The following is a 12,500-nucleotide window of genomic DNA, read 5'->3' on the forward strand; positions in this document are numbered from 1 at the left end:
AAACACAGACACACTGACGCACGCAGACAAACCGACAGCCAGCCAGACAGTCGATATTAAACATTGTTTTGTTTTATACCATCTGGAAGATGTAGACGATTGCCATTATCGTCCGAATGCCCTTCCCAAACCGCAGGGAAAGATACTGCAAAACAAAGATAATGAACCGATCTGACAAATTGGATTTTTTTTTACCAAGACAATAGCTTTGCCGATACCCTGCGCCAGAGGAACCGCTGACACATTCTTCTAAAAAGCGTACCGCGCCGGCCTGCTGATCGCTTGAAGTGACAAGGCAGTATAGCGCAGTAGTGTTTGAAAGCGCGCTTTTCTTTCTTATTTGTTTGACATTTCTGAGCTTGTTTGTAATCCTAACATAACATATCTATGTGTTTTTGGATGCAGAAAATGATTAAGAATAAGATACGATTGTTTTTGATAACGCGTCTTGTTTTCATTTTCACAACTTTAATGTTTCATTCTTGGGAATTTGGGTCAGTTCCTTCCAGTTGAAAGCTAGCAGCAACATGATTAGCGCAACCAAGTTGTGTGTGTGTGTTTTGCTATAATCCGTAATCAGAACTTCTGGCAGAATTGAATACAACAGCGGTGACATGGGGGTGGGACACGGGTACCGTCTCTGAGTACAGAAAGTAAATACGACCTCCACCCCTTCCCCTGGATTCATACCCATGTATTACAAGTCCAGTGCTCTACCAACTGACCTACTGGGCGGGCCCACAAATGATTTTTGGCTCACGAAGTGTAGCCTATGCGATCGTAACTTTGTCTGTCTGTGCGTGCGTATGTGCGTATGTGCGTGCGTGCGTGCGTGCGTGCGTGTGTATGTCTGTGGTAGAAACTTTAACATTTCGTCATTTGAAGACGTCACATGGCGTAAGAGGGTTAGACGTCACGCGAAGGAATGTCTCGGTCATTGTTATTTTGAGCGGGCCGAGACTATTTGGCAGTCGTGTCTGTAAGTAGGCTACATGCAGACAGACAGATCTAGATCTAGTGTCTCGCTTTCTTGCACAGTGTCACCTGTGCTTACTGTGTGTGTGTGTGTGTGTGTGTGTGTGTATGTGTGACGGAGTGATTGAGTTTGTGTTACTGTTTGTCGATTTCTTACGTGAGCCTTGAAGGCTTCGCCTCTTGTTTTTTTTGTCAGTCAAAACATGGGGGTGGGGTTTGGTCGGGGATTATTGTGGAATAAGCGATGCGAAAACACCTTATTTGTTTTTATTATTTTTTTTTTTAGGTATTGTAACTTTATAAATTGCACTTAGCTGTGTTCAAATTTGGTAATGATCTGACTCGGTATTTTTGTGTTATACCGTTTCTATCACTAAATTAGTGATACTTTTTTGTGTACGCCCTCGACAAACATGAGTTGCTGCATGCACATTGGTAAGTAACGTATTATGATATAGTGATACTTTGCATTCATTTATCTTCACAAAATAATGTTTTATTTGTAGCCATGTGGCAATTTCACGTACTGTTGTCCCTCTCTTTTACTCCCTGTCTATTATCTTCCCCTGACCCAAGTTGTGTCTCCCGCTAGGATTATTGTGTGTTGTAGCTAATTTTAGGTGTGTAGGGAGGCTGGTTTCTTATTGGTTGATTGTTTGAACGGGTGCGCGCGTGAGCCTCAGAATGATAGCGTGGGCTAGGACAGTACCCGGTGTGATTTCTAGTGTACGCTAATTAAAAGTCACGTTATCGCAACCTCTGTCTTGGCGTCTCATTTATGCTTCCTGGCCTATTTCCCCCTTCCACTCCACCCTATCACATATTTATCACATCTAAAGCTAAAAATGTCAGTTAGGATCACGTTCAAAATTACAGTGTTTTCCACAAAATCTTATTTGACCATGCCCAGATAAAAAAAAAATTGTAAAAATAAAAGTTAATAAGTATAAATTATAATCCCACCTTTTTTTCTGCAGATTTGTACATATTGCTTAGAGGAACGTGTGCACACAATGTGTAATGAATCTCACGAGGGATTTAAGTACACTAGTATCCTCTTAACAAGAAGAGCAAACGCTCGATCGAGTCACTTTCGCAGTTCTGAATATTATATGAGGCATCAGATGGACAGGAAGAAATTGCTATTCACAACACAATGAGTCACGTTCACATAAAATTTGAGCCCGGTCACTTTTATAGTTTCCGAGAAAAGCCCAACGTTAAGTTGTGTGTTGCCGAACAGAAAAGGCTAGTTATCTCCCTTGTTTTTCTGATAACGTTCGTAAAAGGCTACAGATGTAAATACTTTGATGTAAAGAATAATCCTACAAAGTTTCAATCACATCCGATGAACTTTGTCAAAGATATAAAATGTCTAATTTTTTCTTTGACGCTGACCTGTGACCTTGAAAAAGGTCAAAGGTCAACGAAACCATCGTTAAAGTGTAGAGGTCATTGGAGGTCACGACTAAACAAAATATGAGCCCGATCGCTTTGATAGTTTCCGAGAAAAGTCCAACGTTAAGGTGGTGTCTACGGACGGCCGGCCGGACGGCCGGCCGGACAGACTAACACTGACCGATTACATAGAGTCACTTTTTCTCAAGTGACTCAAAAAGCAAGCTGACCTCAAAACTGCTGGTGATGTGCAATCTGTAGAAGACGGGGATGTAGATGTGGGCAGCCGCCCCCATGACGAAGATGTAGGCAACGCCTATCCACACGTACACCGTGTTGTAAAGGTACATCTCCACAGGCGTCCCTAGCAACGTAATGGCCGACATGAAACTGGCCAAGAGAGACAGAGCCACTGGCATCATCTGAAATACATGAAGAAATGTTACCATGGCCACAAGAGACACTGGCATCGTCTGAAATACATGAAGAAATGTCACCATGGCCACGAGAGACACTGGCATCGTCTGAAATACATGAAGAAATGTCACCATGGCCACGAGAGACACTGGCATCGTCTGAAATACATGAAGAAATGGTACCATGGCCACGAGAGTCACTGGCATCGTCTGAAATACATGAAGAAATGGTACCATGGCCACGAGAGACAGAGCCTCTGGCATCGTCTGAAATACATGAAGAGATATTCCAATGGTAACGAGAGACACTGGCATCGTCCGAAATACAATTAGAAATGGTACCATGGCCACGAGAGATGGGGACACTGGCATTATCTGAAATACATGCATGGCCACGAGAGACACCGGCATCGTCTGAAATACATGAAGAAATGGTACCATGGCCACGATAAACTGGCATCGTCTCAAATACACGAAGAAATTTTACCATGGCCACGAGAGACACGAAGAAAATTTAATGTTATCATGGTCACGAGAAACAAGGGACTGGTATCGTCTGAAACTAAAACTGATTGTTCAGGTGAGTCATACAAGGTTCATTGTAGTAATGTTAACTTCAAAACTAGTTGATATTGGAACAAACAACAACACTTTTACCACAAAAGTGGTTGCCCCATGCTGCAATATTAACATCCTTATGATTGCGATGATGATTATGATGATGATGATGATGATGATGATGATGATGATGATGATGATGATGATGGTGATGATGATGACGAAAGACCATGCTGCTGCTGCTGCTGATGATGATGAAGATGACGACGAAAGACGATGATGCTGATGATGATGACGATGATGCTGATGATGAACATTATTATTATGATGACCTGCATGTTCCCCCCAGCCAGCATGTACTCCTTGATGGTCTGTTTCTTGCGGTCGGTCCAGGCGAAGTAGAAACCGATGGTGGCTGAGACGAGGAGGATGAGAACGAACATCACATAGTCCGCGATGTGGAAGATGTTGATCTTGCCTTTCTCTATACTCGGCATGGTGAGTCCTGCTGCTGCTGACCGCCTAAGCTGAAGAAGAAGAAAAGCGAATGTTAATACGACTCACCTTCGTAATAAGTTTTATATGTGCATGAATCAGAGACGTATTGTCTGCTCAAATAATCTTAGACGTTCAAGGAAATTATAACTTGATTGTAATCGATCCAAACTCGACCCCATTGCGACTTTGAAATTAGTCCAGGGTCAATCAGGCAGATGTTTACAGGTCGTCAAAGCATGGAAGGCCGTGCATTTGCGGAGATAAAGGAAGAAAAGGATGATAGTATTTCTGTTTAATGTACGACGCAAACTTGACCCCAGTGTGACCTTGAAATGAGTTGAGAATTAATCATCGGATTTGAGTCGTTATCTGGAGGGCATCCAATCCTTGTGGTATATACATTTTCAACTCTGCAGCTGCAAAAAACGTTGGAGATAATAATAATGTTCCATTTTATGACCCAAACTTAGCCGCGCTGTGACCCTGACATTTGATAACAGTCAACTAGACTTGTGTTTTACCCAAAAGCCATCAAACCCCGAAGTGTGTAAAGTTTCAACGTTGGACTTCAAGGAACTCTACGAAATTTAACAATTTTCCATTTAATGACCCGTACTAGTACTCACTACTAGACCCCGCCGAGACCTTGACATTTGACGACGGTCAACCAGAGTCTTGGACATCAAACCGTAGAAATATGTAAGCTTCAAATCTGTTGTTTCAAAAACTGTCAAGAAATATATACGATACCGAGATGTATCGTATATATGTGACCCTCCACCACGGAATGAGTCGCATGTCACCTCGCGCGGTTCTGCGCTAGGCTTAATATAAGTCCGGGGGGTGGCTGGTAACAGTGTGAGGGTCACCTTAGTCACAGGCTTATAACTCGAAAAGTTTTCGCTCTTTTCTAAAACGGTTTTCGCCACTGGATAGAGCATAACAAACTCTTTAGGAAAATGTAAAAATATGAACATCATGCAAAGGTGACATGCGACTCATTCCGTGGTGGAGGGTCACGTATATTTCTTGACGTCTTCTGTATCTTGGTTTGGTTTTGACGTCAACGATTTCACTTTCGATGAGAGGGTCAACAAGAGACGTCTTGTTTTTGTTTTTAGTCGGTGTGGTTTCTCATTATAACCGAGCCCGAAGTTGACTTCGTTGAGACTTCTGGAAGTCTTTGTACTGAACATTCAGTGCCAAAGCTTCCCACAGCGTGCTTCATGAAAGGGTGCCTCTCGTATTCACTACCTCTCATTTGCACTACGTGTCATTCGCACTAGTTTTGAAACGTTCTTGACAACAACAAAAACTAAGAAAACAAGTAGTGCCATCGACTCCTAGTTTTATTGACACAAGGTACGCAGGTTATTTTCACTGCGCCTAAATTGAACTACGTATCGATATCTCTATCTTTTGAGAACTAACATGTTTCCTATGCTAATTTGTCGAAAGCACAACTATTTTATTCAATCCTACAGACACTCTGCAGCCTTCTCTCTAGCCTCTCTCTCTCTCGCCTCTCTCTCTCCCCCCCCCTCTCTCTCTCTCTCTCTCTCTCTCTGGACTAAGTGGCTTGTCAGGTAAACGACTTGACCATTCGGCCACCGTAGCAGCTAAAACCACACCAAACCACACCAAACCAAACGACAAGAAACTGTCCTCTCTGTACAGCTGATAAAGAAGATTAACACCATGTTGTATTTTTATGTCCCTTTTTATCAAGGCCTGCGAGCAAAGTATTTGAAAATCTCGAACTCTAAGACGCTGCAACAACAACTTGTGTATTTCTGTGGCAGTAATGAAGATAGTGTGATGAACAGCTTCAGCAGATTTGTGTTCTTCATATACTGTTCAAAAAAAGAAACGCATAGCTTGTAATAGTTGATTAATTTAGTTATATGGCTACAAGGATATCCACCAAACTGCAGAAAATGTTTATCTGGTCGTCGACCTTTCGTCCATTGCCACAAGTGAGCTCTGCACGTGACGCATGCGTTATCAGTGGCTACAATGTCAAAATTGCTCATTTGGCATGACCACTCGTCATGCTTCAGTGTAATCTGGTGAAACTCGGGGAATATTGAGCTCTCACCATGTCTTCCAAAACCCATAAAAGCGGATTGTTCGCCACAAAGAAATCAGACGACAATTCAGCGACGAAAGATGGCCCGATTGAGCAGAGAAGACCGCCAAATTGCATTGGGTCGTTTACAAGCAGGCCAAAGTCAAAGTGCAATCGCCAGGCACTTCCACGTGTCCCAGAGCACCATCAGTAGACTGTGGGTCAGGTTTCAAGCCACTGGCTCCGTTGCTGACTTGCCACGAGCGGGAAGACCAAGGGCGACAACTGCTGCTCACGACCGCTTCATACGGCTCCGCCACCTCCGGAATCGTTTCCTGTCGGCCTCATCTTCTGTCCAGGCTCTCCCCGGGCCACACCGATTATCGGACCAGACCGTGCGGAACCGCCTGCATGAAGCTGGTTTGAGAGCTCGCAGACCTCACAGAGGAGCTGTCCTCACCCGCCGCCATCGCCAGAACCGAGTGCAGTGGGGCAACCAGCACCTTCGCTGGACCGTCCGGAATCACTGGAGACACGTGTGGTTCAGCGACGAGTCCTACTTCCTGCTCCAGCGACATGATGGTCGGAGGAGGGTCTACCGGAGAGTAAACGAACGTTACGCGCCCAACTGTGTGGATGAGGCACCCGTTCATGGTGGTGGAGGCGTCATGGTGTGAGGGGCGATCAATACCGCTGGAAGGAGCACCCTGGTGCACGTCCAAGGGCGCATAACTGCCCAGCGATACGTGGAGGAAATTCTGCGCCCACACGCCCTTCCTCTTCTGGCTGACCAGGATGCCATATTCCAGCAGGACAACGCTCGCCCGCACACAGCACGACTCACCACCCAGTTCCTCACCGACCACCATGTCCAGGTGCTTCCCTGGCCATCCATGTCGCCAGACATGAACCCGATAGAACACCTCTGGGATGAATTGGACAGACGTGTGCGCAGGCGAGAAGAAGCGCCGGGAAATCACCGCGATCTATTGCAGGCACTTCAGGAGGAGTGGGACACCATCCCACAGCAAGATATCCGGCATCTGATCCAGTCCATGCCCAGAAGGTGCCGGGCAGTTGTTGCTGCTCAAGGCAGTCACACCCCCTACTGACTTGACAGCCTCGGCACCCAATCGTATTGATTGACTGATTGATTTGAAGATGCAAATGAACTGTGTGTGCATTCAACTGTGTCCATACCAACTTTCAAACAAATAATCTAAATATTGGATTTTCTGTTAATTTTTTCGAAAAATAAAACAAATTTGGCAAGTAGCAACTATGCGTTTCTTTTTTTGAACAGTATATTACAGAAGAGACGAACGCTTATCAATCAGGCTCAGTGACATGTCACCAGTGACATGGGTTTTAATGTATTTGTTGAATGTTGTGCGTGACTATAATTTATAACTGTGCAGATACTATTGCTGTTATTTTAACCACTGTTGTAAGGGGCTGAGGCCTTAGACAATTAAATATTTGCTCTTGTTCTTGTTGTTATCTCTCTCTCTCTCTCTCTCTCTCTCTCTCTCTCTCTCTTACTTTCTTGTTTTCTCTCTCTCTCTCTCTCTCTCTCTCTCTCTCTCTCTCTCTCTCTCTCTTATTAATCTTTTGTACACACACACACACACACACACACACACACACACACACACACACACACACACACACACACACACACACACACACATGCCCCCGCGCGCGCACTTTACTGTGACATGCTTGCACGTGTACACGATCTCTGTTCTATACACGATCTCTGTTCTATACACGATCTCTGTTCTATACACGATCTCTGTTCTATACACGATCTCTGTTCTATACACGATCTCTGTTCTATACACGATCTCTGTTCTATACACGATCTCTGTTCTATACACGATCTCTGTTCTATACACGATCTCTGTTCTATACACGATCTCTGTTCTATACACGGTCTCTGTTCTATACACGATCTCTGTTCTATACACGATCTCTGTTCTATACACGATCTCTGTTCTATACACGATCTCTGTTCTATACACGATCTCTGTTCTATACACGATCTCTGTTCTATACACGATCTCTGTTCTATACACGATCTCTGTTCTATACACGATCTCTGTTCTATACACGATCTCTGATATATACACGATCTCTGTTCTATACACGATCTCTGTTCTATACACGGTCTCTGTTCTATACACGATCTCTGTTCTATACACGATCTCTGTTCTATACACGGTCTCTGTTCTGTACACGATCTCTGTTCTATACACGATCTCTGTTCTATACACGATCTCTGTTCTAAACACGATCTCTGTTCTATACACTATCTCTGTTCTATACACGATCTCCGTTCCAAAGTAGATAAAAATCAAATACACAAAAAGGAGGCAATGCGCGGCGGAGAACCCCCCCTCCCCCTCCCTTTAACACGATCTGGCAATCTGGATCATATTCAGAGGGTAGATTGTGCCCGTGTGCGTCCAGTCTACTCTTGAGGCTGTTGACTGTGGGAGCAGTGACCACTGAGTCTAGCACATTGTTCCACAAATCCAAAAACAAAGAGACTGCCAACGTTCCAAAATTCAGAATTAAAACACAAGAAAGGTAAGTTGTTGGAACGTTTGTTATTGACAACACAATTCGTAACATTCACAGGTATTGTTTGCCATGATAGGGCCTATGTCTTTTTTGCTGAACTTTTTGCCAGATAGGTATTTTTCTCTGTCTGTGCACGGAAAAGATCGCTGGGTCGAAACATCTGTGAATGTAACGTATTGTGTTGTCAATAACAAACTTTCCAACAACTTACCTGTCTTGTACATTGTAACAATGATTGTTCCACAGGTTTACCCACACGATTGCTGACGAAGTTTTTCCCGGATGTTCGGTCTACATCGAGGTTTCTCAAGATTCGATCTGTCACTCACCTTATCAAAAAGAAGGATCTGGTATCGATCAGTAAGCCTTGCACAATAATGCTATTTGATGCAAAGAAAAAAAACTGCAACAGGCAAGGAAGTGCATTTTGCTCAGAAAAGCCTCTAATAGTCTGTCGTAAAAAGTGCATGCACAACTGGCATATATGGAACATGACGAGGTATCCAGAATGACGTCACGTCTGAGAGTGACAACATCATGTTACATTATGTGTCACATAGCATTATAGTACTCGTGCACTGGAAAGGTGGAGGTGCACTTTTATTGTGCTATTTGTATGCCAGAAAATGGTAACATAAACAATTGCTTTCCCCAAAAAAGGGGGAGAAAAAAAAGAAGCAAATTGAGCAATTTGTAAGCTCAGATCGCCCCGTTTGGCTTCTTTGGACAATACAATTTTGGGGGAGCATGCCCCCAGACTCCACTAAGAATCTCGGTCGCTTCGCTCATAGTCCAGGTCGCTTCGCTCCCTTAACTTGACCCCCCCTCCCCCCCCCTCCCCTAACAAACTCAGAAAGTTTATTGTTAAGGCCAACTGACCCGTACATATTTAACATGACAGAATACGTACTTCTCTTTCACTCTCTCTCTCCGACTCTCACTCATTCTCTCTCTCTCTCACACACACACACGCACGCACGCACACAAAGGCAAGCACATGCACACACACACACACACACACACACACACACACACACACACACACACACACACACACAAAACATGCGCACAATCATTCACACACCAACACACACACACACACACACACACCTCCAGGGCCGGACCCGGGGGGGGGGGGGGGTACCAGGGGTTCCGGAACCCCACCCCTGGAAAAAGCATGTACCTTGCTTTGAGTGGGGTTTTTTTTGGTTTTTTTTCGCTGATTTGCCCCCCCCCCCCAAAAAAAGGAGGAACCCCCCCCCCCCCCCCCCTTACAACTCATTTGGTCCGGCCCTGACCTCCACAGAGAGAGAGAGAGAGAGAGAGAGAGAGAGAGAGAGAGAGAGAGAGAGAGAGAGAGAGAGAGAGAGAGAGAGAGAGAGAGAGAGAGACAAGACAAGACAAGACAAGACAAGACAAGACAAGACACAATCTTTATTATCGAGGGTAATAGATAAGCAAGAATATTGCTTTTTTACATCCAGCCCTCGTCCTAATATAGGGTCAACAAGAACAGAAAACAATATAATCAAAGAACTATCACATCAAACTTAATACATTATAACTGTATATATAGATACAAATTTAAAAATAAATTGTCATACTGCATTCTAAGTACAATTTCCAATGATAAAAAGTGTCAATTTTTAACATAACTTAATTTAGATCTGCATAATTATTATTATAATTTTGTTTAACATGCACATACATTTTAAATGAATTGAACCATTCAGCACATGTTTAGTTGCATTATGTGCGACATATAATTTTTTTTAAGCTGTCTGTGTTTGTTTTATGCTTAAGAAAAATAGGACCGCACCTGAATAAAGAAGGCTTGATTTGAAAAGGTCAATACGTGGAGTCGGTGTTATGATTTTTAGTCTGTTGTAGTTCAAAATAAAATTATCACGTAATGTCTCCGGTGCATATCCTGACATCACTTTATGCATTATAACACCTTTATTATACATTAATCTTTTTGAAATGGTAATACTTGCAAATTTTTATAATCAGATTCTGAAGGAGTGTGATTTTTCAGCATAATAAGCTTAACTGCTCTTCTGTGAAGACTAAAGGTTTCAAAACATTAGCACTTACACAATCCCATACAGTGGATGCATAATCACTATTTGTCTTGACAAGATGTGATTGTAAAAAAAAATCTTTCGCGTGTGGAGATTCAAGAAGTGTTTTATTTTTGATAACTGATAATATATTTTTTGGGAAGCAATCTTACAGATGTAATAAATGTGATCATGCCATGATAAATTATTATCAATCTTTACACCAAGGACTTTATGGTGAGACACTTCTTCCAATACTTGATTTTTAATATAAAGAGGTGGAATGCTCGATAATAGATTTTGTCGTTTCTGTCTTGTGGTTATGAGCATAAATTTTGTTTTTGTATGGTTAAGAAACATATGGTTTAACTCTGACCAATTCAGGAGTGCATCAATGCTTTCTTGGAGAGTTTTTGATAAATAATTTATGGAATGGTGACTAGAATGAATAGTAGTGTCATCTGCAAACAACTCACAGTTATTACGTATGCAAAGTGGTAAATCATTGACATAAATGGAGAACAATAATGGGCCTAAAACAGATCCCTGTGGGACACATAAAGGGGAGTTATCCGGTGACACAGATCCACATTCCGACAGACCATGAGTTATTTACCTTACACATGCTGTGCAAAGCCTTGGCTTGGGCGTTGATGCTATTTCTCTCTCTCTCTCTAGCATCCGTATCCCTCTTTCTCTGGTGTTCTTGTTGTTAATGTTAATTTCGTTGTTGTTGTTGTTGTTGTTTTTGTTGCTATAGATGGTGGTGGTGGTGGTGGTGGTGGTGGTGGTGGTGTGTGTGTGTGTGTGTGTGTGTGTGTGTGTGTGTGTGTGTGTGTGTGTGTGTGTGTGTGTGTGTGTGTGTGCGTGTGATGCGCGGTCAGCCAATACAACGGTTTCTTTAAGCTGTATTCCTTGTCTGTCTGTCTTTTGATTTTTGTTCGTTCAGCCTTTCATAATTCTTTTTCTGCTTCTATTGGACAGGTTGTCATTACCGGTTATTGAATCCTTTCAGAATCCCTCTCTGGTATTGGATTCAGTGTATTTTTTTTCACAAACAACAAACACCATGCAACCAAACAACCAAACTACCATCCATCCGATCGCAGTTTAAACTAATCTGCTCCTAGAGACACGTACTTTCCTTTAAAAAAAAACCAAGGGGAAGGAAACCCTTTGACAGTAGGTCTTCTCAATTTATAGGTACACTTCTTCTCGTGAAAACAATTTGGCTCGACGTCTCAGATCTTGCCAAGCTTTCCCATGGAATAAGACCATCGATCTTCCATTTGTTCACATACAAACCATCAGCACACTGGCGGCTTGCTGTGGTAAGTTGGATTTTTTAGCGAACAAATTTCTTTAATGATAAAAAAACAAACACCACTAAAGTGGTTTTTATGAAATTGATTCATTAATCCCCCCCCCCTCCACTGTTCACAGAGAGCTACCAGGCCTTTGATTTGTAGTATGTAACAAAGTGGAAGGATGATCTTATCCCAGGTAAAAACCTGACTAAATCTGAGACAGAGAGGCAAACTTGTTTTTCAGAGTTATGCTGCTCTTAGAGATAAGTAAAGTTTCCTTCAATAAAGCAAAGAGTAAGGAAAGCCTTTGAGAGAGGGTCTTCTCAATATAACACTATAGCACGTGTTTACTCACTGATCCCCCAGTTTTATTTGGGTCATCTTTCCATGCACGGGGGCAGGTCTGAAATATCTTTTTATTTTTTTTCTTGCCAATTAAGGTATCCCTAATTTGACGGCGCAGACATTTTTTCAAAGTTTACGCATGTCCTCGAGACATGACCTCTAAAACTTGACAACCTGGCGAGAAGTCTGGAGGGGGTATGGTGGTGGTGGTGGTGATGGGAATGGGGGTGTCGAGGATGGAGGGAGCGGGCGGGGGGAGGGGGGGGGGGGGGTGGGGTAGGGGGTC

At 43.0% G+C, this 12,500-nt stretch overlaps 1 protein-coding gene across 1 annotated transcript in view; it reads right to left on the bottom strand.

Moving 5' to 3' along the window:
• The window catches only part of LOC138952123 (sodium-coupled monocarboxylate transporter 2-like), a gene marked incomplete in the record, with an annotated part of 49,145 nt that extends 40,163 nt beyond the window's left edge, over positions 1–8,982 (bottom strand). The window contains 4 exon segments of the mRNA XM_070323720.1: positions 80–145; positions 2,604–2,795; positions 3,680–3,874; positions 8,829–8,982. Of these exon segments, the coding sequence (XP_070179821.1) occupies positions 80–145; positions 2,604–2,795; positions 3,680–3,844 (423 nt within the window).
• Positions 8,983–12,500: the final 3,518 nt, after the last annotated feature.

The sequence above is a fragment of the Littorina saxatilis genome, linkage group LG2, assembly GCF_037325665.1.
Source record: "Littorina saxatilis isolate snail1 linkage group LG2, US_GU_Lsax_2.0, whole genome shotgun sequence".
Classification (NCBI taxonomy): Eukaryota; Metazoa; Mollusca; class Gastropoda; order Littorinimorpha; family Littorinidae; genus Littorina; species Littorina saxatilis.